Source organism: Balaenoptera ricei, chromosome 14 (genome assembly GCF_028023285.1).
Source record: "Balaenoptera ricei isolate mBalRic1 chromosome 14, mBalRic1.hap2, whole genome shotgun sequence".
NCBI lineage: Eukaryota > Metazoa > Chordata > Mammalia > Artiodactyla > Balaenopteridae > Balaenoptera > Balaenoptera ricei.
In genome coordinates this window covers 93,490,641-93,518,041 of record NC_082652.1, presented here as the reverse complement: position 1 = coordinate 93,518,041, position 27,401 = coordinate 93,490,641, and the positions used below count along the sequence as shown (strand labels likewise).

The window sequence follows — 27,401 nt, the reverse complement described above, 5'->3', positions numbered from 1 at the left end:
TACAGCCAGGGCTTCTAACGCTATTGCACCCGAAATTCCCCAGCACAGTGACTGCATCCCTTCAGGGCACCCTCTGAACTCTTCAAAGAGCTGGAAAAGTATTTGGCGGCTTTCTAACACCCAGGAAGTGACATATTGAAGGACGCATTCCTGTGAGTGGCTTGGAACTGCTGGACCGTACATGATGGGAAAGGCTGGGATTTAGGCGACGGGAGTAGATCAGAGCCCCTTCCCAGGGAAAGCCAGTACCTGGCGGCCCCCCAGCACGGAAGGCTCAGGGAATGGCAGGGCACTCAGGTACCAGGGCTGCCCTTCTCCCTGGAGCCTGCCTGGGACAGGGCCAGAAGAACTGCTGTGTTTCTTTAAAGAAACTGCATGGGATGGGGCGGGGAAAACACCCTTCCACCTGCTTGGTTATTTTCCTAATAAAATTCTGGGAAAGGGAATGGTTAAATTTTTATTAGTAAACAAGGTCATTCATTTACAATGAAACTTTAATTTCCAGCCCTAGATTTTCTTCATAAGAGGTCATGATACAGATGAATTTCTATAACAAAGTCAGAGGTCTGTTCGGTGATTCAAAATGTTACCGTCTAAATTCTTCCTTTGGTATACCAACAAGTAAAATGCATTTAATGGTTTCTGCCAGGGAATTTACTAGACATTAGTTAACGATTTTTCTATATAATAATAGATTCCAGAAAGTCTGGTTTCATTAAGGACTACTTCAGTCCCATACACAGTATTATAAAGTTGTTAATTCTAAGTAACAGTATCTTAGGGGGGAAAAAAAAAAAAGACAATCAGCAGGAAAAATCCTCAATGCCTAAGTGCTGCGTGTGGCAGAGTTTAGCTTAGCATGTTTCACGTCTCAGTTTCTGCAGGCAGCGTGGTGCTACTAGAATGTACACTGTACCGTGCAGCCCACGAAGAGACACAAAGGCTGCGATGGTGTCACTACCCTCTTCACCGCTTGTTGGTTTACTGTGTAAATATGTGGGAATTTATGGACCATTTAAGGTCTCCACCCCAATCTCCAGATATCTGGCACCCATCACGACATAAAACCACTCAGTAGGGTTTTTAAATCAAGAGTCATTAGCTGACTTCACAAGATCTGTGTCTAAGATATTTACTGGAAACAAAACTATGATCACTGTTTCACTGAACTCATGAAATTCTGTCTCAATGAAATGCATATCACCTCTTTGTGATTATATTAAACACGTGAAAAGATACAGAAAACCCTGGTCAGTGTCTGAAACACCTCAGAATTGCTATTGTCTTGTCCATTCTCTATCCCACCAACATAGCATAACTAGCTGACAAATGAAAGTTAACAGTAGGTAAACATAATTAATTTTTAAGGCGGCATAGCAGAATGGCAAACACAGAATGGCATAAAGAGAAAAAGAATGAAGAAAGTTATCATACTGGTCTAACACCTAACTTTGAATCAATGTTACTTAGTTTTCAAAATCCATAGTTCTCATGATTTGCATTCTTTTGAAAGGAAAACGGAATTCAGGAGATTTGCTGAAATTTTTAAATGACAAGCATAATATGGTTAAATAAACTTTTCATCTTCTTAACTACCCTTTTATTATTAACTGTCTACTTAAGAGGTTTATTACTGGTATCCTGGCAAAATGTAGCACTACTTTAAACCATCAAAAATTTTTGTGTTACTTTATGTCTTCAAGGACATTTTATGAACCATTTCATACTTAATGGCTTGTAAGCAATCCCAAGAGTTGGGAATTGTGTGAAAAGTTGCCCAGATTGACAGATAAAGTGAAAAGGTCTGTATTAATTTCCAAATGAAGAAATGCATGGCGTGGTATCTCACGATGATTATACTCTAAAGTACCAATTAGAACGCATCAGAAACCAGAGCAAGTTGACACTCTACAATAAAGCAAATAATTTCCAGTTGGAGGGGCAGAAAATGTTAATATGCAATGTTCAAGACTACAAGAATCTTTGTAAAAGGAAGTAGCTAATAAGGTTTAATGATGCATGTCAGGAAGCCACAGTATGTAGGGAAACACAGCTGGCTTCATTTTGTAAACTATTTGATATACACATCTTTCTAGTTCGCGATTATCAGCTGTGCCAGTGCCACAGGGGACAGCTTAGCCTTCAAATCAGGGCATCCTTCTTGTTCTCTAAATTACAAGTAAAATACATTAATATAATATGGTGCTATAGGCGAGTGCCCCGACCGAAGCTTATCCACTTGAGAAAGAGGATTACAGAAGTCTTCTGTAGAACGCCGTGGAAACAATCTCGCCAGCCTAATAGGCTCCTAAGCGCCAGAACCATTAAAACAAATCATAAAACAGGCAACACACTTGGACTTAGTGAAGTAATAACCTTCACAAGACGGTCACCATTTCCCCCACCTTGTGTATTAAAATACAAACTAACTGAAAAGTGCTTCTACTGAGAAAGCCCAGCCCGCAGCCGTGCTTTCTTTCCGGGGCGCACGTGCGCGAGCCGAGAGGACCCGCGCCGACGGCGACGGGCCGCCTGCTCACGCCATCTCTGCCGAGGGCCTGCAGCGGCAGGTGACAGCAATTAGCAGCAGATGACAGCAGCACTTAGAGTTCTGCACCAGATGGCAGCTCAGGGTCACCGGAAGCCAGCAAACCTTCCACGAGGAAGCCCTGTGTTAGGCAACTACCACACTCGAAAGCTCTCAGACACAAGTTAATTATTCAGCCACCAGAAGACAACGGCTAGGTCACAACTCTGATATCAAAATGCTGTTAATCACTTGGAGTGCACTTATTTTAAACATAATTACACATATTAGCTGTTCAGAACATGCACCTAATGACGAAGAGGGTGCCCTACACTAAAAGACTAAAATTCTAGTAATTAATGAATTGTCGTAGAGCAATGTATACCCAACAGGCTCTGACTTGGGTGGAGGCCGTTTACAGCCAAAGCAAGAACCAGCCACGCAGCAGGAGTCTGACGAGACCCCCCTGGCACCCTGGCCGGTCACGGAGGCGAGGAGAGCCCCCGAGGACCCGGGACACGCGTCACCATGAAAGGGCGTCGGTGAGCTAAGAAAAGACTTCGAATCTCGAGGTGGTCTGTCAAGGCTTCTGGCTCAAAACTAAAGTCTTAGGTCACTGCAGCTCGGCTGAAGCCAGGAGACAGGAGGTGGTACGATTTTAGACAGACTGTGGCATCTGCACGGGGGACGGACCCCTCACGGGCCATTCAGTGTCAGATTCACCCGACATGTTCCCCGTGAAAAAAAAAATGCAGGCAAAAACACTTCAGACAGGGCTTCCCTGGTGGCGCAGTGGTTAAGAATCCCCCTGCCAAGGCAGGGGACACGGGTTTGAGCCCTGGTCTGGGAAGATCCCACGTGCCACGGAGCAACTAAGCCCGTGCGCCACAACTACTGAAGCCTGCGCTCTGGAGCCCGCGTGCCACAACTACTGAAGCCTGCGCTCTGGAGCCCGCGTGCCACAACTACTGAAGCCCGCGCGCCTAGAGCCCGTGCTCCGCAACAAGAGAAGCCACCGCAATGAGAAGCCCGCGCACCACAACAAAGAGTAGCCCCCGCTCGATGCAACTAGAGGAAGCCCGCGTGCAGCAACGAAGACCCAATGCGGCCAAAAATAAATGAATTAAATAAATAAAATTTTTTTTAAAATGCTTCAGACAAACAAACGAAATGCATAACCAATTTACTTTAACAAGATTAGTTCCCATTAATAACTAACACATAAAATGGCTTCATTTCGGTCTAAATTGTTTATAACTGATTATTTCTGACCCCTTATGACCTTAGCAATTTCCAAGCCAATAGCCTTTACAATTTGCGAAGTGCTTTTGCATGATTTCTGTTACTCGGCTTAACTCCAGCCTGGTTAAATTTCTGGTTCACTTCCAGGGAGCTAAGGTGTGCGGCCGAGCTTGCGGCTTCCATCTCCTTGCCGCAGACAGGCCTCCTTGGCTGGCTGATGTGAACCAGAAATGATATTATTCCCACTCTCGTAATGAGATCTGTAGCTGTACTTCCCATTAACTACACAAACGTCCATTAGGTTTATGAAATGAAGACTGGTCAGATCTTGCTTATCAAAATGTTTTCCTTCACTATTTTTATTTAAAAGTGGTGAAACTTGCTCAACTGGCAGCCGTTACTATACTTTGGGAAAAGAAGAACAGATTAAACAAAGTGATTAAATGTTGTAACCAAAACAACGACCAAGGAAGGAAACACTCAGCTGAGGGTCTTTTGCCTGGTGAAGCAGTTCAAGGACAAAGCACCTCATCCTACCTACGTGCTCCGTGTCGAGCCTTCTGCGGGACGGGCGCTCTTCCTGTGCTACCGTAGGTTCTCCTGTGGACGGCTCTACTCAGTGCCAGCGGGGCAGTGGCAGTGAGCGTGGACCCGGAGGCTCCGCTGTTCTGGAAGCAGCCAGGGTGGGGGCCGGGGGAGGCGGCGGCCGCTCGTCTGCTCTCCCGTGTAGAAACGCCAGGCCATCAAGGACCCTCCTGGATCCCAGACCGTCAGAGGTGCAATCTGCATCCTAGGTGTCTTCCAATGTCTCTCGGAGCGACGGTAATTCATTGACGATTAGCTGCGCTCTCACAACAACGCTCTGAAGCAGACAGCAAGGCCGACACACACCCCTCCTAAAGGGGGATCATGGGACTTACAGGAAGAGAATTCTAAATGAAAAAGAGACTGCCTGAAGTAAGCTTTGGTCATCAGCTTTCTCCTAAACACGATACACTGCAGGTAAGCTAATTTTTCTTCAATTTCCTTTCAAAATAAGTAGGACATGATGGTAAGAAATGGCACCATAATGACTGGCATTCAAATGAATGAATGCTTCCGGGACTGCGTGACGTGCCGTAACGCGGCAGGCTCGCGGCATCCTGCCGTCCTTCGGTCACCGCCACAACAGGCCCAGAGCCTCACCCTGGGCCGGCCTCACGGGAGGGGTCTGTGCGCACGGGCGGGTGTGGCAGCGTCGGCGTGAAGCACAGTGGTTTACTTTGGTTTGTCCTTAGGTTCACCACCCCTGTCTCGGTGTCAGGACGCAGACCTAGCACGTAACTGTGGGGCAGTGGAGGGAGGGGGCCGCGGGTGGGCGTGCGCCACGGCCAGAGCCCCGTCCGGACCCGTCACCCTACATGACCACAAAGCTGCCCCGCACGCCTTCCAGCTGGGCTTTCTGAATCTCTTAAGGGGCGAAATAGCTCTGGGCACATCTGGGTCTCTGACCCTTTGTACTGATGACTCAGGACGGGCTCCATGGCCACCTTCCTGTCCTAGGCATGCAGCCGACACACAGTAATTGCTCATTTAAATGCCCACTGCTATCATTCTTCTTCTTACTGATGTGATAAAAATACATATCTCTCTCCTTTGATCTGATTTTCACCTTCACTTTTACTTCCCCCACTTACTTTCAAATCTAAGTGAAAATGCTGCTGTATAATACCAACCTTGACACTGCAGATCTTCCCCCTTTTGAAGCCCAGCAAGTACAGCGACAACGGTCTCCCGCGGGAGGGAGGCCGCCTCAGCTCCAGCCCCTCCGCCATTCCTCACTGGCCGCCATCCCCACACAGGAGGCAGAGGAGGGAAGCCAGTTTCAAATAAACCCTACCTGCCACCCACCCACAGCTCCCGAGGAGGGAAGTCCAGGGCCAGGACGGTCGGGGGCCTCCGTACACTGTGCCCACAGATGAGAGGTGGTTCCCGCCTCACCAATTCTGTGAGTAGAGAGGGGCTGGGGGACATCTGGACCACGCGGAGCAGCTTAGAAGCAACCAGCCCACAACTCCCACGATCTGGGCGTGTACGAGCGAGAATAAACATGGTGGGGCCGACCTGATTTTCAGATCCTCAGAGTCGTGCTGAGCCCTGGCCTGGCACTAACCAGGAGTACAAGTGTGTGCGTGGCCTCTTCCCCGTGCTGTAAGTACCCACAGTCCAACCCGCTCCCATAAAGACGGACGGACTCCCAGTGGCCTCGAGACAGCGGCATCTGACTAACCCAGGGAGGGGGTCACTGCGGATGAGACGTCAACTTTCTCATGAAAAACCCATCAGTCAGCCAGACAGGGTCGGTTCTTGAGATGACAGAGCTCAACACCGACTCAGCCTGTAACTAAAGTGCAAAGCATATATTTAATATTTTGAATGGGAAACCAACGTGGAAATAAAAAGCTTTGCTGCAATTGTATTTTTATATAACAGCAAACAGGAAAAAAAAATTTAAAAAAGATAATGAATGAAACAGCATCCACAGAATCTAAATACGTAGAAATAAATCAAACAAAAGGTATACAAAAGCTCTACACAGAGAGAATCATAAAACGTTATTGAAAAAAATTAAAGAATACCTGTATAAACAAAGGATACAGAATATTCATTGATTAAAAACACTCAGAATTTAAAAATTAATTCTCCTCAAAGATCTACAGAGATTAAATGCAATCCCAATCAAACTTGCTATAGTAATTACAGACGATTAGCACAAAAAGGGAATCGAGGACCAATCAGAGAGGAGGTCCAGATGCACACCCACCGCACGTGCACGTATGATTCACGCCGGAACCTGCGGTGGGAAAGGACGGACCTGCAACAGCTGGTTATGGGTCCACTGGAAATCTACATGGGGAAAAAATGGAAACTTCCCATCTTCATAACAAACACAGAACCCAATTCCAGACGTCTAGAGATCTCAGAAAGGTAAACAGTAAAACCTCTAGAAGATAAGAGAGTACCTTCATGACCCAGGGTAGAGAAAGATTTCTTAAACTATGGAAAGATTGATAAATTGCATTCCTAGAACTGAGAATGGCTATTTGTCAAGACACACGGAAGAGAGTAAGGAGGCAACAGAGTGGGAGGACATAATACTCATATAACCAGCGACGTGCTCGTGCTGGGATATATAAAGAACTCCTACAAAATAATGAAAAAAGACTAACAATCCAATGGGAAGATGCACAAAAGACACACTGAAGTGATCCTCAAACCAAGATGCCCAGGCAGCCAGTCAACGTGCAGAGGAAATGCAACCTCATTAGTCCTCAGGGAAACGGAAACTAAAAACACAATAAGACATTACTACATCCTCAACAGAACGTTAAACACTTTAAAAAAAAAAACGGACAACCCAAGTGCGGACAAGGTCATAGAGGAACTTGAATCCTCACGCTGCAGGGAAGAGTGAACACGGGCGCCATCACTTCGGAGGACCGGGTTTCCACAAAATGAATGTAAACGTATCCGTGACCCAGCAACTCCACTCCTAGGCGCGTACACGGCAGAAACGCACATGTTCTCACTGAGACACGGTGCACACAGACGCCCGGGCAGAGCGGCAAGGGACAGCGGAAGGCCCATCAGCTGCAGGATGGCTTCTCCGTGCAGCTACGGCTGGTCCTGTGGCGGGACGGTGCACGGACGTGCAAATGAACAGAACCCCGTGACATGCAACACGCGGACAAAACCCCCGCGCGCATCACTGTACACAGGAGGCCAAACGCAGAAGAATGCACGTAGTACAGCCGCATTTTGTAATCTTCAGAAACAGACAAAAGTAGCCAGTCAAGTAGATACGGGGACAGTGTCCTTCTGGGAGAACAGGTGTGCAGAGAGGGAAGCTTCTGGAATGCTGGCACAGCGCTATTTCCTGACCACGTCAGGGGCTGGGGCGTGTGCTCGCTTTGTGGTGACTCAGTGAGTTGCATGCTTTTTAAAGTTGGTATACTTTTGTGTATTATGTTAAGTCAACCAAAATTAAAGAACAAAAACCAAAAATGTATAACAGAAATGAAGTATTATTCTTGTTCTTAAGCAAAACTCAAGTGCTGACCACAAGTTTCACAGCTGCACGGGAGCATAGCTTACGCTGCCTTGTGGCGTAAGTGTCAGTCAAATGACACCTGGAGGACTATTTCAGGTGCAAAACTGCATCTGATGACCTAAAAGCTGCTAAATAAAAAGCATTTCTGAAACCTCAGAAAATGAGTGGGCAGCTGAGGAAATAACATATGCATTAATCTAAGATTTTATTTTAATACAGAAATGTTGGTAGAAGTCAACTGAGGAAACCCTACCCATGGGCTCAGCCTCTGCTCCGTGACCACACACTGAACACGGTCAGTGGACCACACAGATTGCAGGCAGAGCAGGCTCGGCGAGGCTGGCAGGAAGCCCACACTCCCAGCCCCGACCTTGACCAGTGACTGCACGGGGAGGCGTGGCAGCACCCGCGGTTTCTGGGCACAGTGGGTCTGGGGAGGGGGCAGAGGTGAAGGGAATCCCATGCTCTAAACTCCTGTTTGGATGTGTTGACTCCTTTTCACTCTGGACTCCAAAGCCTCCAGCCAGTCCTCGCCACCCTCGGCTCATCAGGACCTTCCCTGCTTGTACTCCAGGCTGTGTCAACTCCTTTCCCACCACCGCCCCCTCCTGGCTCCCCGCCCCTCCTTCATGATGACGATGACACCAGCCAGGCCTCCCCCAATCCCATGTGGTGGGAGGTGTCCCGCGCCTTTTCCAGGCCAACGCCTCTACTTCTCTGGCTTCTTTCGGGTTCCCTCTTTGCCGGTGGTTTGCTGCAGTGGGTGGGAAGGCTCTACACCGGGCTTAGACTTTCGGGCATTCATCTGGCCTGGTGTCCTCTAGGCTCCCGGATCTGTGATTAGGTGTCTGTCATCAAGTCTAGAAAGCCCTCAGCCATGTTCACCCCGAATACTTCTTCCGCCCCTTCCCTCTCCTCCTGCTGGTGCCCCGTACAGATACGTTACACCTGCTGAGACCGTTACAGGCTTCTTGGATGCTCTGTCCCATTTTCTGTTTCCCCCTTTTTGTTCCTCCTTGTTTTTGCTTCTCAGCCTGGGAAGTTTCTCCCGACGTGTCTTCCAGCTCACGGGTCCCTTCCTTGGCCCTGTCCAGGCTGCTGAGAGCTCGTCACGGGCACTCTTGGTTTCTGCTATGCTTGACTTTGATGTGCGTCTTCCTTGGAGTTTCCATGACCCCGACGACACTCCCCATGCCTGTCCGTGCATGACGTCTACCGTTTCTACCAGAGCCCTTAGCATGTTACTCATAGTTCTTTCACGTTCCCTGTCTGGTAATTCCAAAAGCTGTGCCATACCTGAGTCTGGGCCTGATGCTTGCTTTGTTTCTCCAGACCCTTTCCCCTACCCTTTGGTACACAGCTTGTAATGCCTGTCTGCAGCAGGACATGTAATGAGTGTGAGGTAGTAAGAAGAGAGGTAAACAAGCCTCAGTGGGGGGTTTTACATTAATCTGCGCAGGAGCTGGTGTGTCTGACGTCGCCGCAGCCGTGGGTGACAGAGGCTGCCAAGTCCGCCGGTGCCCCGTGTGTCCCCGTGCTGACTCTGGGCTTCTGAGACGCCGCTCCTTAGAGCCTCTCTCTGCTGAAGCCCTACTGGCGTCGGGGTGCAAGGCGGGGAGGGGAGCCTCCTGCGGTCTCATGGGCCATCCAGGCCACCTTCACAGGTGTTTCTCAACTCCCCACCCCACCGGTGAGCCGGGCAGACGAGGGGACTGGGCAGGAGAAGGGCCCTGCCCAGGTGGGACGGGGCGGGGACGGGCACCCCCACCCACAGGTAAGCCCCTGTGACAGAGGACATGCCCCTTCTCGGACCTCCACCCCGGCCCCTGACGAGTTCCTGCAGCCGGAGCCGCCCAGACCACAGCCCCCAGGGCTTCTCACGTGCGCCCGTCGGCACTCGCCCTCCAGCAGTGTGTCGAAGTGACCATGTGGTTTTCCTACTGGCTGGCGGCCCCAGAGGCTTGGGCTGCGGCCTGATGTGTCTGTCCGGGGACTTCCTCTGCGCTCAGCTCTTTGCCGCCGCAGGGCCGGGGCCGAGGCTGGCTGAGGCGGCGCTTTTCTCCCCCAGCTCCTCTAGAAGCGGAAGCAGGGCCGAGGGCCCGGGGATGGAGGAGCGGCCGCTGCACCCCGAGCAGCGTCTCCCCGCGGGCACGAGCCACCCTCTGGGCACACGTGGGCACCGTGTGTTACTGCACGTCGCCGTCCTCTGCATCGCCCCCCTCAGAACTCGGACAGCAAATCCCAAACCTGGGTCACGCAGCACAGCTCTGCCGGAGAACGTCGCACGGCAGCTGGAGACACTTCTCCCGGACACCGCGTCTCCAGCCTCTGCTGGGCCCTCGGTACCGGGCCCGCCCGTGTCCCTGTCCTCTACCTGCTGGCCTCCGAGCCCCCTCTCTCCACGTTCCCCGGCTTGCCCCTGACCGACCGCATGGCCACCTGAGCCTCACCTCGCCTGCACCCGCCCACAGCGCCTCCTGCTTCTTGAAGGTCAGGCCCCTCAGCCAGCTCGGGGCCACCACGCCTCTTCGCTGAAGACACCTGCTGCTTCCGCTGGGACTTTATTCCAGTGGCTCTGCCTCTCTGGAATCCTCGGCGCCTCCCTTGCTCCTGGCCCGGCCTTGAAACCCGGCCGTGCCGTCTCCGCCCCGGGGCCTCGGCACATGCACTCACCTCGTCCACCTCCGAGCCCTCCTTGTTGCCCTGCATCTAGCTTCACCTGCGTCTCCTGAAAGTTCTGTTGCTCAGAGCTTGCCAAAGTCCTCCAGTCAGGCAGTTCCGTAACCGTTTTCCAGTCCAAATCGTACTGCTCTGCCGCACTGGACATCCGTGACCGTTTCGGGTCTCGAGACTTCGCTGCATTTCAGATCCGACTGCTGCCTCTGCCTGACGGCGGGCCCTGCTCTGCTGGCCCTGCCCCAGCTCTTCGAGGTGCAGAGAGCTCGCCCCGGGCCCGGCCTTCCTCACACGGTCTCCATGGGTACGGTGCCCACCCCCTCGACTCCACCTGACCCTCTGGTCTCTATCTTGACCGGGAGATGCAGAATCGTACCTCACTGCATCTAGGTTCTCTACCTGCAAGGATAAAAGCACCTCAAAAGGTCTACATTTGGTACGTTTTAGGTAGTCGATATCATTCTTATAGGACATAGGCTTAGATGTGCAAAGTTTTTTATCTTCCTAAAATAAATTTCTTAACATTTATTCTAAGGGAATATAATCCGGTCACATTCTAGCTAACTCAGGAAGATTAGTAATTAGGATTCCGGATGTAAGTGAAATTGTATTCGGGCCTTTGCCAGTCCGTCTCCCCTCCCCGACATCTAACCTGTGGGACGGGATGATGGGCACTTAGTGGCCTCTGAGACTGGGGAGACCCTCTCAGCCTCCCCTGCCCGCGCCCCGTGTGATGTCAGCTCTGGGAGCGTAGGTCCCTCACCAGACAGGTCACTTCCCTGGTTGTCACGGAATGCTTCGCAGGCCCAGGCCCCTTCTCTGCAGGCTGCACCCTCCTCCTGGGGGCCCCGTCCTGCATGAGCCTGGAGCCCGGGACAGTCAGGGCCCCGGCGGGGCCGAGCACAGGCCTCCGAGCCCACCCCGAGTCCGGGGAGCTGCCGAGCGAGGCAAGAAGCCCACACCACGTCCATCCTCCTTGATTCTTGATTCCTCCGCTTTTCCAGAGCAGCCTGGGGCGGGGTGCCGACAGCGGGGGTCTGCGTCCTCTCTGTCACTGTTCATGCTTTCGACTCTACCCTGTGCCCTTGGCCTCTTCAGCCTCCACAGCACCCAGCTCTTGCAAATCAAAGTCTCGGTTTCCAGGACTGTCGAATCTGTTTAGATCTACAGGCACATCTCATGTTTATTGCCCTTCACAGATACTGTGAGCTTTACAAGTTGAAGGTTGGTGGCAACCTTGTGCCCAGCAAGGCCATCGGTGCCATTTTTCCAACACCATTTGCTCTCTTCATGTCTCTGTCACATTTTGGAAATTCCTGCAATATTTCAAACCTTTTCGTTTTCATTAACGTTTGTTAGGGTGATCTGTGATAACTGATCTCTGACGTTACTACTGTGACTCGCTGAAGGCTCAGATGACGGTCGGCATTTCTTAGCAAGAAAGCATTTTCAATTAAGGCATGTACCTTGTTGTTTTAGACCTAATGCTACTGCACACTTACTAGACTGCAGTGTAGTCTAACATAACTTTTACGTGCACCGGGAAACCCCAAAATTTGCGTGACTGGCTTTACTGCAGTGGTCTGGAACCAAGCCCACAGTATCTCTGAGGTACGCCTGGAGTTAGAAACTCAAAAGCTGAGCACCAGACTACTATGTTCTTCCTTTACATTAATATTTTAAAATTCCCAGTTCTCTTGTGCCGCTAACTACATTTCTGAGCATGTCTGATGTGTCCGGCGACACGTCCTTGATCACAGGCTGCAGTGACTTCGACGTTCAACGGTCTGAAGTGGGTCTCGCAGGCCCAGCGGGTTTTCCGCCTCATCTTTTACAGCAGCCCTCCACAGAGCTGTCAGAGCAACCGGGCCGTGCACCTCCGCCGGGGCTCGTGGCCCTGGCCCCAGGATGCGGCTCGAGCATCAGAGGCGTGGGATACCCTCCAAGGTCAACCCTCGACCCTTTCTTCAAGCCCCGCTCCTGCCACTCCCTCTGAAGTGCACACGCCAGCAGAGCTAAGCTGCTCTGGTCCAGGCCGCTGACTGGGACCACCGTGTATCCTTCCTCGCAGGCCTGGCTCCCTTCGGGCCAGGCCTCCCTAACAAGCCAGGTTGCCAGGGCCGATTTTCAGTGCTCCCCAAACACCCTACCAACACAAGGACTATCAAGGTCAAGTTAGCTTTTAAATGATCTGTTCACGTGTCTGCCACATGAGCAGACGACAACGCCTTGCGGGAGAGATGCTCACGCACCTGGGTCTTCACTGGGCCACGCGGAGCACCCACGCAGGTACGTGTTTGCTGAGTGGATGAGAGGCACCTCATCAGCACTGCAGGGCATTCAGGAGAGAAGGCACCCACTAAGTGGCCCGCCGAGAGTCTGCGCTCCACTGGTCAGCGTGAAACACCACTTATATGGTAAATTGACATCAAAAGAGGATAAACAGAAAGAAGCGACTTTACATTAACTAGTAACAGCAGCAACTCGCTGGACCAGCATACAACAACTAGAACGAACGAGAAACTCAGGTCAGACAGTGGACAGAAGCGGGCTGGACCAGCAAGGGGAGGACCCTGCCTTCCTGGGGTGACAAAAGGATGGCCAAGCAACTCACATTTTAATCTGAAAAACTAACACTGTAGCATTAACAAAATAACAAGCTGAACATTGTTGTACTTTTTGAACTAATTATAGTCATTTTAGGGGGAAAATAATTCAATGACCCTTTAGTCACTCTTAAATCTTACATACGAAATGTCTTTCCTGACGTTACTCCTACTTTATAGAGATGTGGATCTTGGGCGCCCTGCTTTGTCTTTAATGTACTAACTCAGCGTTAAAACAAAAGAGAATGTGCAATTACAACCTAGCATGTTACACATCCTTACAATGACTTAAAATGTGTACTGAATGAAACTGTGCAAATGACATGATACTTTAAAATGTCCAGAACCTATTTATTTTTATTTATTTAATTAGGAACCATAAATTACCTTTAAAATTGTTATGATTCTTCATCCAGAAAGCCAAGATTTAAGAGCATATCTTGAGTAAGGACTGATTACTAATTCGAGACTGTAAGGACACTTCAGTCTGATTTCCTTCTTGAATCTAGAGCACATGCCTCAGTGACCTGAGCTGACCGCTCACAGGGCGAAGGGCACGCACTTACCCTCTGAAATGAGGCTGCCGCAGTGGCACCACATTCACCTCAAGTATGGGGCAAAGGCATCATCTTAGATTGAAATTAAACCACGGAAGGAGTCATTTTTCTTTATATTGTTTGGAATTAGAAACATTAAATTGATCTATTGTGAAAATTCTGTTCTCTATATTGTGTGTGTCAGACCACGTCTGTATCTTAAGGCTATGAAACAATTTTTGTAGTTGTAATAAAAAAACAAATTATTGACTTTAAGAAAATTGTTGCTCAAATGACTAAATATTCATCCAAAACGAAACAAATCCTTCTCTGGATCGTATGGTACACAAGTTGCTCATCTACACAGGTTAATGAACTGTATGTAGCGATGTTAAATCTGTCTTTTTTTCTGTCTTATTTTCACGCCTTCACTCTGTGCCCCTGGGGGGGTGTCCATACTGCAGTCACACGGCTGCACGTAACACAGCATCAGCTGTCAACATCACTGCAGTGAAGAAAAAGCTTTCTCTTTCACATCAGTATTAACAGCGAAGTGAACAGAAAGCTAGCTATGACTTCTAGCTAGAAGACGTAAGTCTGACTTCTAGGCCTAGCTTCCTAAATCTGTTCGTTCACTCTGAAGTCACTTAATTTGGAACATTTAAAAAAAACTATCCTTAATGCCAGGACAGCAAGTCCCACCTAAAGCAAGTCATTATTTATTAAGGGTTTACCATGTACAAAGTGTAGGGAAAGGGGCAGAAGACAAATGTCTCTATGAGAGATTCCCGCTTTCGATTACAATCTCTTTAAAGACAGTGTTTATTCCTAATGTCCAAGCAACAGCAGATCCGGCCGGCGGCCCACACCAAGTCAGGCTCACCCGCTGCCTGAGCAGCTGAGCCGGGAGGTCCGGTGTTTGCCACCAGAGCGACAGCCCACGCAGGGGACGAGCCTTGGCCCGTCTGTCGCATAAATGCGGCGCTGGGTGCGCAGAGCACAGAGGGGCGCAGGCCGCGGGGAGGAGGGAGGAGAGGGGTCTGAGGGACGGTGACCCCTGCGTGCTGTAACGGGAGAAGCACGGATCATGCCGGGTGCACGCGGGACGGGGGCGCCCTCCTCCGACTGCGGGAAACCAGTCAGCCAGGCTGAGGGAGGGTCCTGACAGAGGCGGCATCCCAGGCAGGGCTCGGAGGGCCAGGGACCCGCCTGCCCGCACGCGGATCCCGCGGAGCGGAGGCCGGCCGCCAGGGAGGGTGCGCACGCGCAGTCGGCGCACAGCGGCCCCGAAGCCCCGCGGCCGCGCCCCCCCAGCGGGGGCGGCCGGAGCCAGGGCGGCGAGCCGGCGGCTCCAGATAAACGGCGCCGTTTTACATTTACCTCATCTCCTGCCGAAGAGACCACTACAAAAAAAGGAACTGGCAACCTGGCACTAATTGCATTTTCAAAGTTCCGGGAACAAACATGTTTGTGTGTCTGTATAAAACACACAAAGACTGTGTGTGTTACAGGACTTCGAGAATTTTCAATCCAAGACGCTGCTTTGGGGAAGATCCCCGGCGTTCTCCTTACTTGCTGCAAGTAATAAATCCTTCCTTCTCACCCCCCCCCAAAACCAGAATTTAAAATCCTTAGAGTGTTAGGGTGCAACCGTTTAATAAATTCATAAACTTTTCATGTAAATAATTCCTCTTCTTTATCTGTTTTGAAAGCATAAAATTTTGTAAACTAAATCTGCTTCAAAAAATAAGAATCAAAAAGCACTGTTTAGTTACAGTCTGTCTGTAACCGTGTTTCGTTTGCTTGCTCCGAAATCTATTAGTTTCAAGGGAAGCAGAAGCGGCTCAGGTGGCCCAGGTGGTACCCATCTCCTCTGCTGCACCATCAGCATCTCATGACAGTCATCTATCTGGCCTTTCATTGTCAAAACAAATATTCCCAGCACTCCCTCCTCCTCCAGAAATGAAAAGTCACTCCACAAACCTTGACTACTGAGAGCCTTCAGCAGGACGGACACTGGTCTTCCCAGGCCTCGTTTTAGCACAAATTCTGATCAACCAAGCAAAACAGCTCGCTCACTCCAGTCTACTGAACGAACCCACCCTCATGAACTAACCTGATTTAAGACAGCTCACACAACACCTAGCACTGCTAGCTAACAGGACGGAGCTGTTAGAAGAAGCACCGAACGGATTTCTTCGAGCATCCCCGCCAGACCAAATACCTCGCAGGTACAGAGGCACAGCAGGAGGGCACAGCTGGAGGGCACAGCTGGAGGGCACAGCTGGAGGGCACACTGGGAGGGACACTGCCCCGTCTGCCCCATCCAGAGCTCTTCCAGAGATGTCACCGCCACCCCACAATTTAAAAATATTAAACAGCAAATATTTCAACTAATATATTTTACTGAAGCCTTCTAATTAGAAGGCTCTGCTCACTGGTGGAGGGGACTAACCTTCACTGATATGTTTTGGGCTTGTTTTCCTATTGTCTCTTCAAAATACACTGGCACACCATTTTACTTTGTAATTAATTTATCCCATAGATAAATTAACATTTATTACATAGTGGTAATTTATCCCATAGAAGTTTTGTGTTCTGTGTTCAAATAACAGAGCTCAAAAAATTTCATTCTTACTTCAAGGCCTCAAAAAAATATTTGATTCTGATGGTATTAAGCAGTTTAAAAAGAACCCATACTGAGTGAATAGAGTAAGTCAGAGAAAGACAAATATCCTATGATATCGCTTATATGTGGAATCTAAAAAAAAGGTACAAATGAACTTATTTACAAAACAGAAATAGAGTCACAGATGTAGAAAACAAACTTATGGTTACCAGGGAAGAAAGTCGGGGGAGGGATAAATTGGGAGATTGGGATTGACACACATACACACTACTATATATAAAATATAACTAATAAGGACCTACTGTATCGCACAAGGAACTCTACTCAATAGTCTGTAATGGCCTATATGGGAAAAGAATCTAAAAGAGTGGATATACGTATATGTATAACTGGTTCACTTCGCTGTACAACTGAAACTAACACAACATTGTAAATCAACTATACTCCAATAAAAACTTAAAAAAATAAACAAACAAAAAACAAGCCTTTCAGAAATGTTTGATATGGATAACTGTCCCTCAAAAAGAAATCTCATGCAGTTAACAGCTTATTATAGTGGGAAAACTCAAACTCACATGATATATTTTAAAGTTTTGCAAAAGGTAATTATTAGCTGACAATGCTAATTACATAGGGAAAAAGAAAGCTATTTAATGTCATGTTGAATGTATCATATACATGTTTTAGTTAATGAGGTTTTTAAAAAGAAAGTTTGGTCCAGTTGCTACTCTTAATTGTCAACAAATCAAATTAAAAAAAAAAATTAGTATCCAGAATATATTTTCAGACATATGAAAAGACAACTAAGTTTAAACCAGATGTGTTAGGATTCGTTTCTGAGGAATATACTTCTTTTTAAATTACTGCTTAGAAAAAGGTAACTATGGAGGGGAAAAACCAAGAACTACTCCTAAGAAAAGTAACGTGATCATTCAACACATGTGCCATCACCGTGCCGGAGGCTGAGACACCAACTGGTGCCACGACGACGAAAGGGTGCTGGTCCCGGGCCTGCCTTCGGAGAGGGCACCAGACCAGTGTCGCCATGGCCACAGGCGGCGGGCCGCGGGCTGGGGGCTCCCGGCCCAAGGACCCAGCAGGCGGGCAGGGAAGGGGTGGCCTTGAACTCAGCCTCCCACGCCCCCACTGGTGTCCTCACCGGTGGCAGCCCCAAGGACAAGCACCCCGCATGGCCTGCCAGGTGCAGTGACGTTGGTTTTCCCCTGACCAGCTTCCCTCTCAAGGAGGAACCACAGTGGGGGCCGAAGAGTCCTGCCCGTCCCAGGCCTTCCCAGGGCACAGCAAGAAAACCAAGCGACCTTCCCTTCCAGCTGACCTCTGGCTTGGCTTTTTCCCCAAGTCTGCTTCTGAACCCCGGCCATGCACACGACCTGTTGCTCTTCACGGTGACCATGAAGGGACCCGCTCTGCATAATAACCTAGGACATCGACACCACGCGTACCCACCAGGGCCTGGTGGCTCGCAGCCCGCCTGGGAAGGCGACATTTACTGAGAGAATGTGAAAACAACAGGAAAATCTCATGATCCTCCTCTTCTGTCTTCGTTCACAGCATAATCATCCATCCACTCTAGTTCATACAGAAGTTCTGAAAGCTTCTCATTTTCAATCTCACTAGATACTTCAGACCATATTCTCACCCATTCAGAAAGGCTTTCATCAAAAATGCTTCCTGGGAGTAATAAATACTTAGTTTTGTGAACATATATAAATTAAGGTGGAAACGTCATGAAAAATAAGTCATCACAAGTTCCACTAATTTCTAACAGTTATTATGGCCTCAGGATAAGGAATCAAAGATTTCAAAAAACAAAGGCAAAATACTTATTTGCTTCTTGAATAAGTTATACTTCTCTGTTAAGAATTTGATTATAGGGAATTTAGCTGTACTGCTCAGAAATGATGAAATACAATCAATTAGTTCTTATTTTATATACAAGTGATGAGTAAGCCCTTCTCATTCAGAAATTTATGTAAAACTAAGTCTTTTTAGTGATACAAAGTATTTACTTTAAATAACAAATATGCTGTGTTTCCTATTTAGAACACCTGCTTTACAATCAAATTCATATTTAAAAGGAATGAGGGACTGAATCCAAGTTTTCCGGTTGAGTTATTTGCTATGTACTCTGATAGAGCATCATGTCACAGAGGTTATCATTAGGACTGCTTCTCCATTCAGCATCTTGCCTCTTTATTGCTTTCCTGAAGTTATAAGTTTATTTATATTCACACTGCTGATGAAGAAACACAACTTTTAACTGAGCAGCTGTAATATCAAAGTGTACGGCTGAACAAGTGCAGTGAGGCGGCGTGTGTGCTGTCACAACCCCGAGAGCCACACTGGGCCTTGTCTACGTGCCACTGAATGACTTTACTGGGGGCTTGTTTCCCTAGTTAATCTCTTCCTGGTGAGGCTTTGAATCACTATGATTTGTTAATATTAATAACAGTTATCAAAAAAGCATTCCGAAGTCTGTCTATCTATGTAGATTGACTGTAAGACCATATTCCACAACAGATAGCTCTCTTGTGAACCACATGATCCCATTTTTAAACAAGTATTTAAATCCAAAAATACTTTATTACTCAAGAAGGCAACTATTAAAAAAATTAAGGGGTGCTATGATGGTATGCAACCACAAGAAGAGAGAATAATACATCTTTCTACTGTAAAATTTTAATATAAATCAACACGACTTTTAAAATATTAATAAACTGCCCTTTTTAAAATAAAAGAGCTATTCTCTAAACAGCCTTGATATTTCAACTTGCAAAGTACACCATAGCTGATTCTATTTTGCTCTATTATCTGAAAATGCCTTTACAACCATTCAGGTAACAAGAAGCGGCTCTAATTCACATAATGGCACGTATCACCTGTCTGTCTGTCAATGAGACATTTGAAAGCTTCTTTTTTATTAGAAACACAAATCAATATGCCCAAGGGATTACAGTAACTGCTGGAAGCACTTGGTATTATCATTTCATCCTTGCTGTTCTTGCTCTGAGCAACTTATTATTATGAATGGCGTGAAAATGGCAACCTGTCACAATTGGTTTTTCTTAACCTCCTGTAAGAATTTTTTCCCTCTTAAATGTAATCAAGTATCATCTTATTAAATATATCCAAAGCTAGGTTTTATAAAACAACCCATTACTCAAGTTGTAGTCCTTATAAGTTAAACTTTCACCAAATATTACTGTAAAAGTAATGGCTGAGTAATAAAAACTTTTGATCTGTTCAAAGTTTTAAAATACAATTTTCAAACTTTGAGTAGACCCCAATCCCTGCTTTACATCTGCCTCAGTGAACACTATGAGGGGCACATTCTAACCCTGAGAAGGAGCTTTAGGAATTTCTCAACACTTTAGAACTTTCTTCCACCTAACAACATTTTAGGATTTATTCCTAATCTCCATGTCTGGATAAAACATGCTACATTTTCTTTTTCATGCTACATTTTAAAAAGTATTCTAATAAGCTCCTGTAATAAGGGTAAAATTGTATATGCTGATTACATAAAATTAGCAAGTTGGATTTCCAGAACAAACTTCAAGGCCATTCTAAAAGGATGAATTCAAGTGGGACGTCTGTCACAGTCACAGAATTCAGTTACAATGTGATTAATTTTGCAGGATTCTCTGTGTATCTCCCACTGCGGTGTCCACCGAGGGGCCGGTAGCTTTCAGTCTCTAGTGTGTGTCAGGGCCCCCAGAGGTTCGGATTCGGGAAGTCTGAGGGGAGGGACTCTAGGGGGCCAAATCAGAGCCCTGGATGTGAAGCTGATGTCGCTAACCCAGGGCCGCTCAGCTGGGCTGTGCAGGTCAGGAGCCACAGAGTAAGACAGGAGGCTGAGGCACAGCTACAGAAAGTGCCGGACTTGCTATTGTTTAAGAATGCACACTTGGGATAAAGTGGCATGACATCTGTAACCACAGAAAAAGATGAAACTAGTAGGGAACTTGTGTTAAACCTGGTTCAGGGTATGTGAGTGATCATACTTTTCTCCTTACTTTTCTGTCTGAAGTTGTCTTTAAAAAAGCAGCTAGAGAAGAGCAAGATGGACAAAATGATGACAAAAGGAGAGTGGCCCAAAAAAGGCTTCAGACACTAGCCGAGTAGGTAAGTTTTAAGATACATTTTATGAAACCACCAGTGCAAACTGGTCAACTTATCTAACGTCCATCTGCTCCACCCCAGGACGACATTTCACAAGGTGCCCAGGCTGGTCCACAAGAAGCCCTAACCTCCACGGGAAGTGACGCTCACGTTCCTAGGGCAGCAGAGGTGGCCGTGGCAATGCCAGAGGGAGACAGCTCTTCAGAACAGCCGCCACCGAAGATGCGAACTTGCGCGCGGGACGGGGGAAGGGGGCCCTGCGCGCGGGCGTGGGCACTCACAGCGCTGTGAAGTCCAGGGGCATCACCTGCAGGGCCCCTGTGTCTCCGCACGCTGCCCGGGGCATCTGTGGCCAGTTCCTCTGACCCTCCCACCCCACAACCTGAAACGTTAGACCAGCCGTTTCCTCACCTCTGCCTGGGGGCTCCTGAACGGCAGCCTGAGAAAGCCACACACTCGTTACTGGCTCCACGATACATTTAAGATTCAGCTGGGTCCCTAACACTGCCCAATAATTTATGAGCCTGAATTGTTAGGCTATAATCTTTCTCAATGCTTTTAGGAACTGTCTCAAATTCTTACCATGTTCTGCATCAATTTCACTACATCAATTATTGTTATTATCACTAATTTTTTCCCCCTTAAATTAGCACTGCTTTAACTGTAGCGTTTTTCATCCTAGGAACTTACAGCAATTTACAAATTTGCATGATGCTCCTGTATACACGATAATGAAATATGGAGTAAGAGCGGGGTGGGGGGGGGAGGAAGGGAGATACTGGCTGATTAACAGATGACTGTAAATCTTTTCTTTCTTTATTCTTATTTTTCTTTATTTTTTGAAGTACAGTTGATTCACAATTTCGTGTTAGTTTTAGGTGTACAGCACAGTGATTCAGTTATATACATGTATCTATTCTTTTTCAGGTTCTTTTCCCTTATAGGTTATTACAAAATATTGAGTATAGCCCCCTGTGCGATACAGTAGGTTCTTGTTGGTTCTCTATTTTGTACACAGTAGTGTACGTACGTCAATCCCAAACTCCTTCTTTATCCCTCCCCTCCCCTCGTTCCCCTTGGTAACCGTAAGTTTTCTGTCTGTGAGTGTAAATATTTTCTGCAAAATCAAAGAAGCCACGTCATATTTTCTATGGTAGCTGTTCTCCATATAACAGTATATAATTTTCCTTTTAAGTAGTTTTGTATTTATATATTTAAGTTACTATTAGATGCCTATGAAACTTATTCTTCCAAAGAATATTTTTCCTCTTTATAAACTAAGACCCTCTCTTCTTTTACTGGGAGCATCAATAGTTCTGTGATACTGATTTTCTCACCAGAAACAAAAGCAGTAAACTCCTTTCCCCAGGGTCGCATCACTCGGTTCTTACCACCACGGCTTCTCTGGTGCTGTGGGCCCTGCCTACAAGCGCGCCCGGCCTTCCCTGCTCAGCCCTGGCCCGAGAGTCCTCCTTCAGAGTCTTCTACCTGCGCCTGCATCTGCCTCCACCCGAGCTTTTCACTTCACCACGACTTCTATGTGCTTAGTCCGCGGACCCTTCAGTTCTTCACCGCCGGGGCCTCCGCCACACGGCCCGCTGCGGACTGCCGGCCACTCCACGAGTGCTGTCCTCTCAGCCTTCCTTCCTGGCTACCCTTCTCTGCTTCACCTTAGCTGCTGGCACTTCTAGGGCTCTACGAGGTTCCTCCTTGTTTTTTAACTCTCTCTGAAAGGCTGGAAACTCTCGCCCATAAGCACACTGCGGGTGGTCAGCAGTGCTTGTCATTAAACATCCCCAATTCTCCCTCCTCCACGGTTGGGGTACGACTGTACGTCCCTAATTCCTCCAACTTCGGTGAAGCCATTCAAGTGCTCTGGCCAAGGAAACACGTCCACACCGCTGACCGGCCAAGCGGGGAGGCGTGTGTAACCTGCCACGCCAGTTTCTTCTCATCCCCGTGGTCACCGAGGCGTGTTTCCAGGAGGGGCCCCCGAGGGGCGGTGCCGAGCGGAGCGCCTGCCCCCATCGCAGACGTGCACACGAGGAGAAAAGGGACCTTTGGCGTGTGCGCCCCTGTGCTTCCAGGGCCGTTTCACCTGACACTCTAACCCCACAGGCATTCCACACACAGGGCAGCGCTCAGAGTGGAGGGTTAGGAACAGTGTGGCCTCCCCAAAGAAATCCAATGAAACTCAGGCAAATGATTCAAAGCATTTTAAATGTTTGCTTTTTGTTTCCACTAGGCTTCTGTGAAATCCAGAAGTTTGCTGGTTTAGTAAGCTACAGAAGAACACTGAGATGTAGTCTGCAGATAATAACGTCTTACAAACAGTGAACATAATTTCTGTCTTCCCTCTCTGTTTAGGATTCAAACATCACGCCTTCTTTTCTTTCAGCATCTATCAATACTTGCCCTAGATAAATTACACCTGCTGCTTTTTGCCCACTGTAGCATGCCTGCAACCTTTTCCTGAATTTTATTCTTATAAATCCGGCATTTAACACTAAGAAAGATTTAATGACATAGGCGCACTGAGAGATTTTATTTCTCTCCTAAGATGATTCCTTGATGTACAAAAACGTTTTCAAGCTGGAGCTCTGCCACCCGCAGCGTCATTAGGCAGCGGCAGCCCCTGCAGGCGAGGCTGTCCCCTGAACTGCGGTCGCCCTGCTCTAAACCCAGCCGGCTTGTCTCCTCTGGGGGCCGCCAGGCAGACTCACGACACGATGGACATAAAGTGCTCAGATCAGTGTCAGCGCATGCCTGTGTGACAGCTTCCCTAGGGCTTTCACCCAGAAGGGGAGCGGCAAACGTTGATCGAGCCCCAGAAAGGTGCGGCCCCAGAAGGAGCACGTTTGCTCCCCACGCGAGGCTGTCAAGCGGCAGAGCGAGGATCCGAGCCCAATCCTGCAAAACGCCGACGGAGCTCTTCCTGTGGTAAGAGGGATCTTGCTCACACCAAGGAAACAAATCGGGAAGGCGGAGGGGAGGCTGAGAGGACGAGAAGGAAGAGGAGTGGCGGAGAGGAGAGGGGGGAGGGCAGGGGAGAGGGGAGAGGGCAGAGGAGAGGGGGAGGGCAGAGCGGAGGGGGGAGGGCAGAGGAGAAGGGGGAGGGCAGAGGAGAAGGGGGAGGGCAGAGCTGAGGGCCCGAAAGGCGGGCAGCTCGGAACCCAGCTCCGGGCCTGGGAGCTACTCAGGGAGTGCGTCTTGACTGACAACGAGGGTTGGGTTGAAAAACTACGGCACTCATTCATATTTCATATTTCACTTTGTAGAAAGGTAACGGTGATAGGTAGCATTTACTGAGTAGTAAGTCACAGAATTAAGCCGCTTGCCCAGAGTCAAAGAGCTGGTCGATGCAACACCCCAACTCTAACCCAGGCTGGTCAACCTCCAGGGCCAGAGTTCTTCCCTGCGGTCAGAAACCTGGGAAAGGTCACCTAAATAACTCTGCATCAACACCCGAGGGAACAAGCACGAGAGCCAAAACCGAAGGTGCCCCGAGGAAAGAAGTGGCTGTGTGTAGACAGACGGTGAGAAAGTGACAGGAAGTAAGCGGCACTGAAGGGTAAGGCGGAACAAGAAAAGAAGCTGGATTACAAAGTTTTCAGATTTTAAACTTAATATTTAAAATTAAATTTACCCTCAAATACCATCATAAATGTAAAAGTAAAATGATTAAGGAAAAACCCCCAGAAATCATATATGTGTTACTAGACGTCCAAGTTTTGCTTACTAAAGAAAACACCATACTTGCCAGAAAACACATATAACTATGTGTGTGATTCTAACTCTTGTCATTAGTTTAGTAATTTATTTTTAAATAATTTAACTCTATTGTAGAATTACTGACTTGGGTATATTTGATTTACTCAAATTAAAGCCAAGTTTTATATATATATATATATATATATATATATATATAAATCGACAGAGATTTTTCCCCCCATTATCAAAATCAGACTTTATACTAAAATAAGAGTAGCACAACATTTTTCTCTGACTGCTGTACACATGTCACCCACAGACCTCTGGAGCCCTAACAGACACAGGAACATACAGTGCCATCAGCTGCAGCCCTGGGAGGCGGGCGGGGGCGCCCCCGGCAGGAGGCACAGGCAGCTGCACTGCAGGCGGGTCCAGGCGTTCACAGCATCTGGGATGCTTTCCTGGTTTTTGAAGGGTGAACTATGTTTTAAAATAGTATTTAGCTGAAAAAATGAAACACACCTTGTCCTAAAAGATATCTTTTCAAAGAATTATTTCATTTCTATTGCTCTGTTATAAAATTTCCTGCAGAAGACCACCTCTCCTATGAATTACTCACAAAGCAAGGTGTGACTCTGTGAGAGGATTTTTTTGTTCTACTTAGATACACACAAATTATATTTCAAAGAAAAGTGAGTAAAATGCACAGTTAGAAAGAGCTTCTCATTCAGTAGATATTAACACATATTATGACTTGATACAAAATGTGTTATTCAAATCATAACTACTGAGAATTCAAACTAACTTTTTGTTATGATTTAACTTACACACATGATGGCTGCATATATAACAATTTTAGGACTATAATAGGAATATAATTAATTTAGGAATATAATCAAGCAGTCTAAAAACTAAAATCTGGTTTTCAATATGCTTCTTCTGAAATAGAAATAACTTAAATAAAACTGGTTTAACAATAAAACACTATCAAATTACATACCATAAAAACATTAATATAGATTCCTTTATTTTAAAAAAGAACCATCAACATAAAAATAGAGTGCAAATTATAAAATAAATAGATTAAGGAGAAATTAAAAGACCCACAATTAACTGTTAAATTATGGGCAAATTATATATACAACAACGAAAATTTAAGAGACATACAAAACTCTGATTAACCAAGAAAAAATAGTTTTGAAAATTCTTCTACACAAGCATGCTGTTTTACAAACACAGAGAATTCATATCCCTGAATCACCAACATTTTGAAACTCAGTTTCACAAACGAGCTACTCAGAACTACACATGCTCTCTCACTGAAAGGAGGAGGTGCGTTCAGTCAAGCAGCTGGTCCTCAAGCTAGCCTACCTTATTTTTTGGATTGGATGTGTTCATTACACTTCGAGTCTCTTTTCCAGTATAAATGACAACACCTATTACAGTACCTGCAAAACACAAAAGTGGTCCTTACAGAGAAACTTGAAGGATATGCACAGAAGTAACACTTCCTAATTAATTGTTTTGATGGAAAATATTATGACACCATTTGATTTTATATAGATTTATCCAACAGCATATTTAATTTCAGTAGTTCAAGAAAATCTAATCTCAACTTTAAAAATAAACTTTGAAAAACTCAAATGATTTCTTAAGTGATACTAATTTACCTACACAAAACATTAGAAAATGTACTAATATTCTTTTCACTGGCAACAGAAAGCGTGACACTGTTCATTCATTAATGCCTATTAAAATGGTAACTCTAACACTGAAGCTACATTAAGAGAGCTTACATTCTAACTGATCAATTCATGTGATCCCAAACAAGACGATACCGGGGTGAGGGGGGGGGGCAGTTTCTCTGAACAAGAGTCTGAGAGCATCCTTCCACTGTAAAGATGCAGGACAACCAGGTACAAGAGCCTCTGCTCACATTTCAGGACACAGACAATGAAAACGGTAAGAGAAGTATTATAAAGACAGTATTTGATTTTGAATTTATATGTTATATCTCTTTTATTCCTGTCTCCTGAAAGTTTGGTTTTCTAATTGTACATGTCAAGAAGAAATGATAATTTTGTGGTCTATCAAACTTAAGATAAAAGAACAGTAAAATACCCCTAGAACGACCTATACATTACAAAGGCTCAGATCAGAGGCATTCTTCTCTGGAATGTCAAATTAAAAACCATGGAAGTCCGCCTCTAGAACTGCTGCTGTGCATAATTTATATTTCTAATTTTCACAAAATTTGAAGGTGAGAAACACAATTAAGGTGAGAAAGATGATATATCCATAATACTCACTGATATCAACAACCACTGCAGAATTAACCCTAATAATTATGCAAAAACTCTTTGATGTCATATTAATGTAATGTGTGGAATTTAGCGAGTCCTAAGGCAGGACCCGTGGAGTCAGTGTGACCGTGGTGATCTCGGGTCTACGTAACAAGGACAGCTGTGCACCAACCATCTCACCACACCGCCAAAAGCCTCCTCCATGGAACGCCCAGGAAAACAGAAGATGCCAGGGTACGCACTGCTCAGCAGTGACACCTGCAGAGGTTACGTGTTTGCTCTTCTTTAGAATAAGCATTTCTTTTTTTCCCCTTTTTAACTGTGTGCCCTGGGAAGCTGCGAGGCTTGCATTTACTGTGCTCTTCAAAGCAGAGTGGCCCCATGTGACTATGGACCCCCACTCCACCAACAGGGGACACAGAGAGTGACTGGTGACACCTGCACCGAGCTGGGCTCCAAATGGCGCATCAGGCGCATCAAGGAGCAAGACCACAGGAAGTGAGGAACCGAGATTCCTCGCCCACTTCCCAGCCCACAACAACTGCCCCATGAGACCGAAGCTTGAGAAGCAGCAACATGCACCTGTTTTGAATCACGAGCTGCACGCTGGTGTGTGTTTCTGCTCCTCCACTGGTCCTGCCTCTCAGCCTCCATGCTGCTTTTGTGTCCCTGCACCACAGCTCTCTGGGTCCGGCCCCTTGAGTGACACCCGAGTGGGACGGGTTCTCCTGCTGGCCGATCCCAGATACTAAGCTTTCTCTAAAGCAGAAGCCTTGCAAACTATGTGTAGTACAGGTTTTATTTTTAAATTTCTAATCGGTCACAAGGCCTAGTTTTGTAAAATACCACATCAATAAATTATCAAGAGAAACAAATAACAAAAAAAATTTGACAAAACATATGTCCCAGTTTTCTTAACATTAAATTCCTTCATCAAA

The 27,401-nt window shown here is 47.0% G+C and overlaps 1 protein-coding gene across 17 annotated transcripts in view; it reads right to left on the bottom strand.

Annotated features, from left to right (window-relative positions):
• Positions 1-27,401, bottom strand: part of ATP9B (ATPase phospholipid transporting 9B (putative)) — a 258,697-nt gene that overhangs the window by 87,584 nt on the left and 143,712 nt on the right. For 16 of the 17 annotated variants that reach the window (XM_059895083.1, XM_059895079.1, XM_059895076.1 and 13 more), the window contains one exon: positions 25,532-25,608. The exons of the other annotated variant lie outside the window; for it this stretch is intronic. In XM_059895083.1, coding sequence (XP_059751066.1) covers positions 25,532-25,608 — 77 coding nt within the window. The remainder of the gene's footprint in view (positions 1-25,531; positions 25,609-27,401) is intronic. 17 annotated transcript variants of the gene reach the window in all.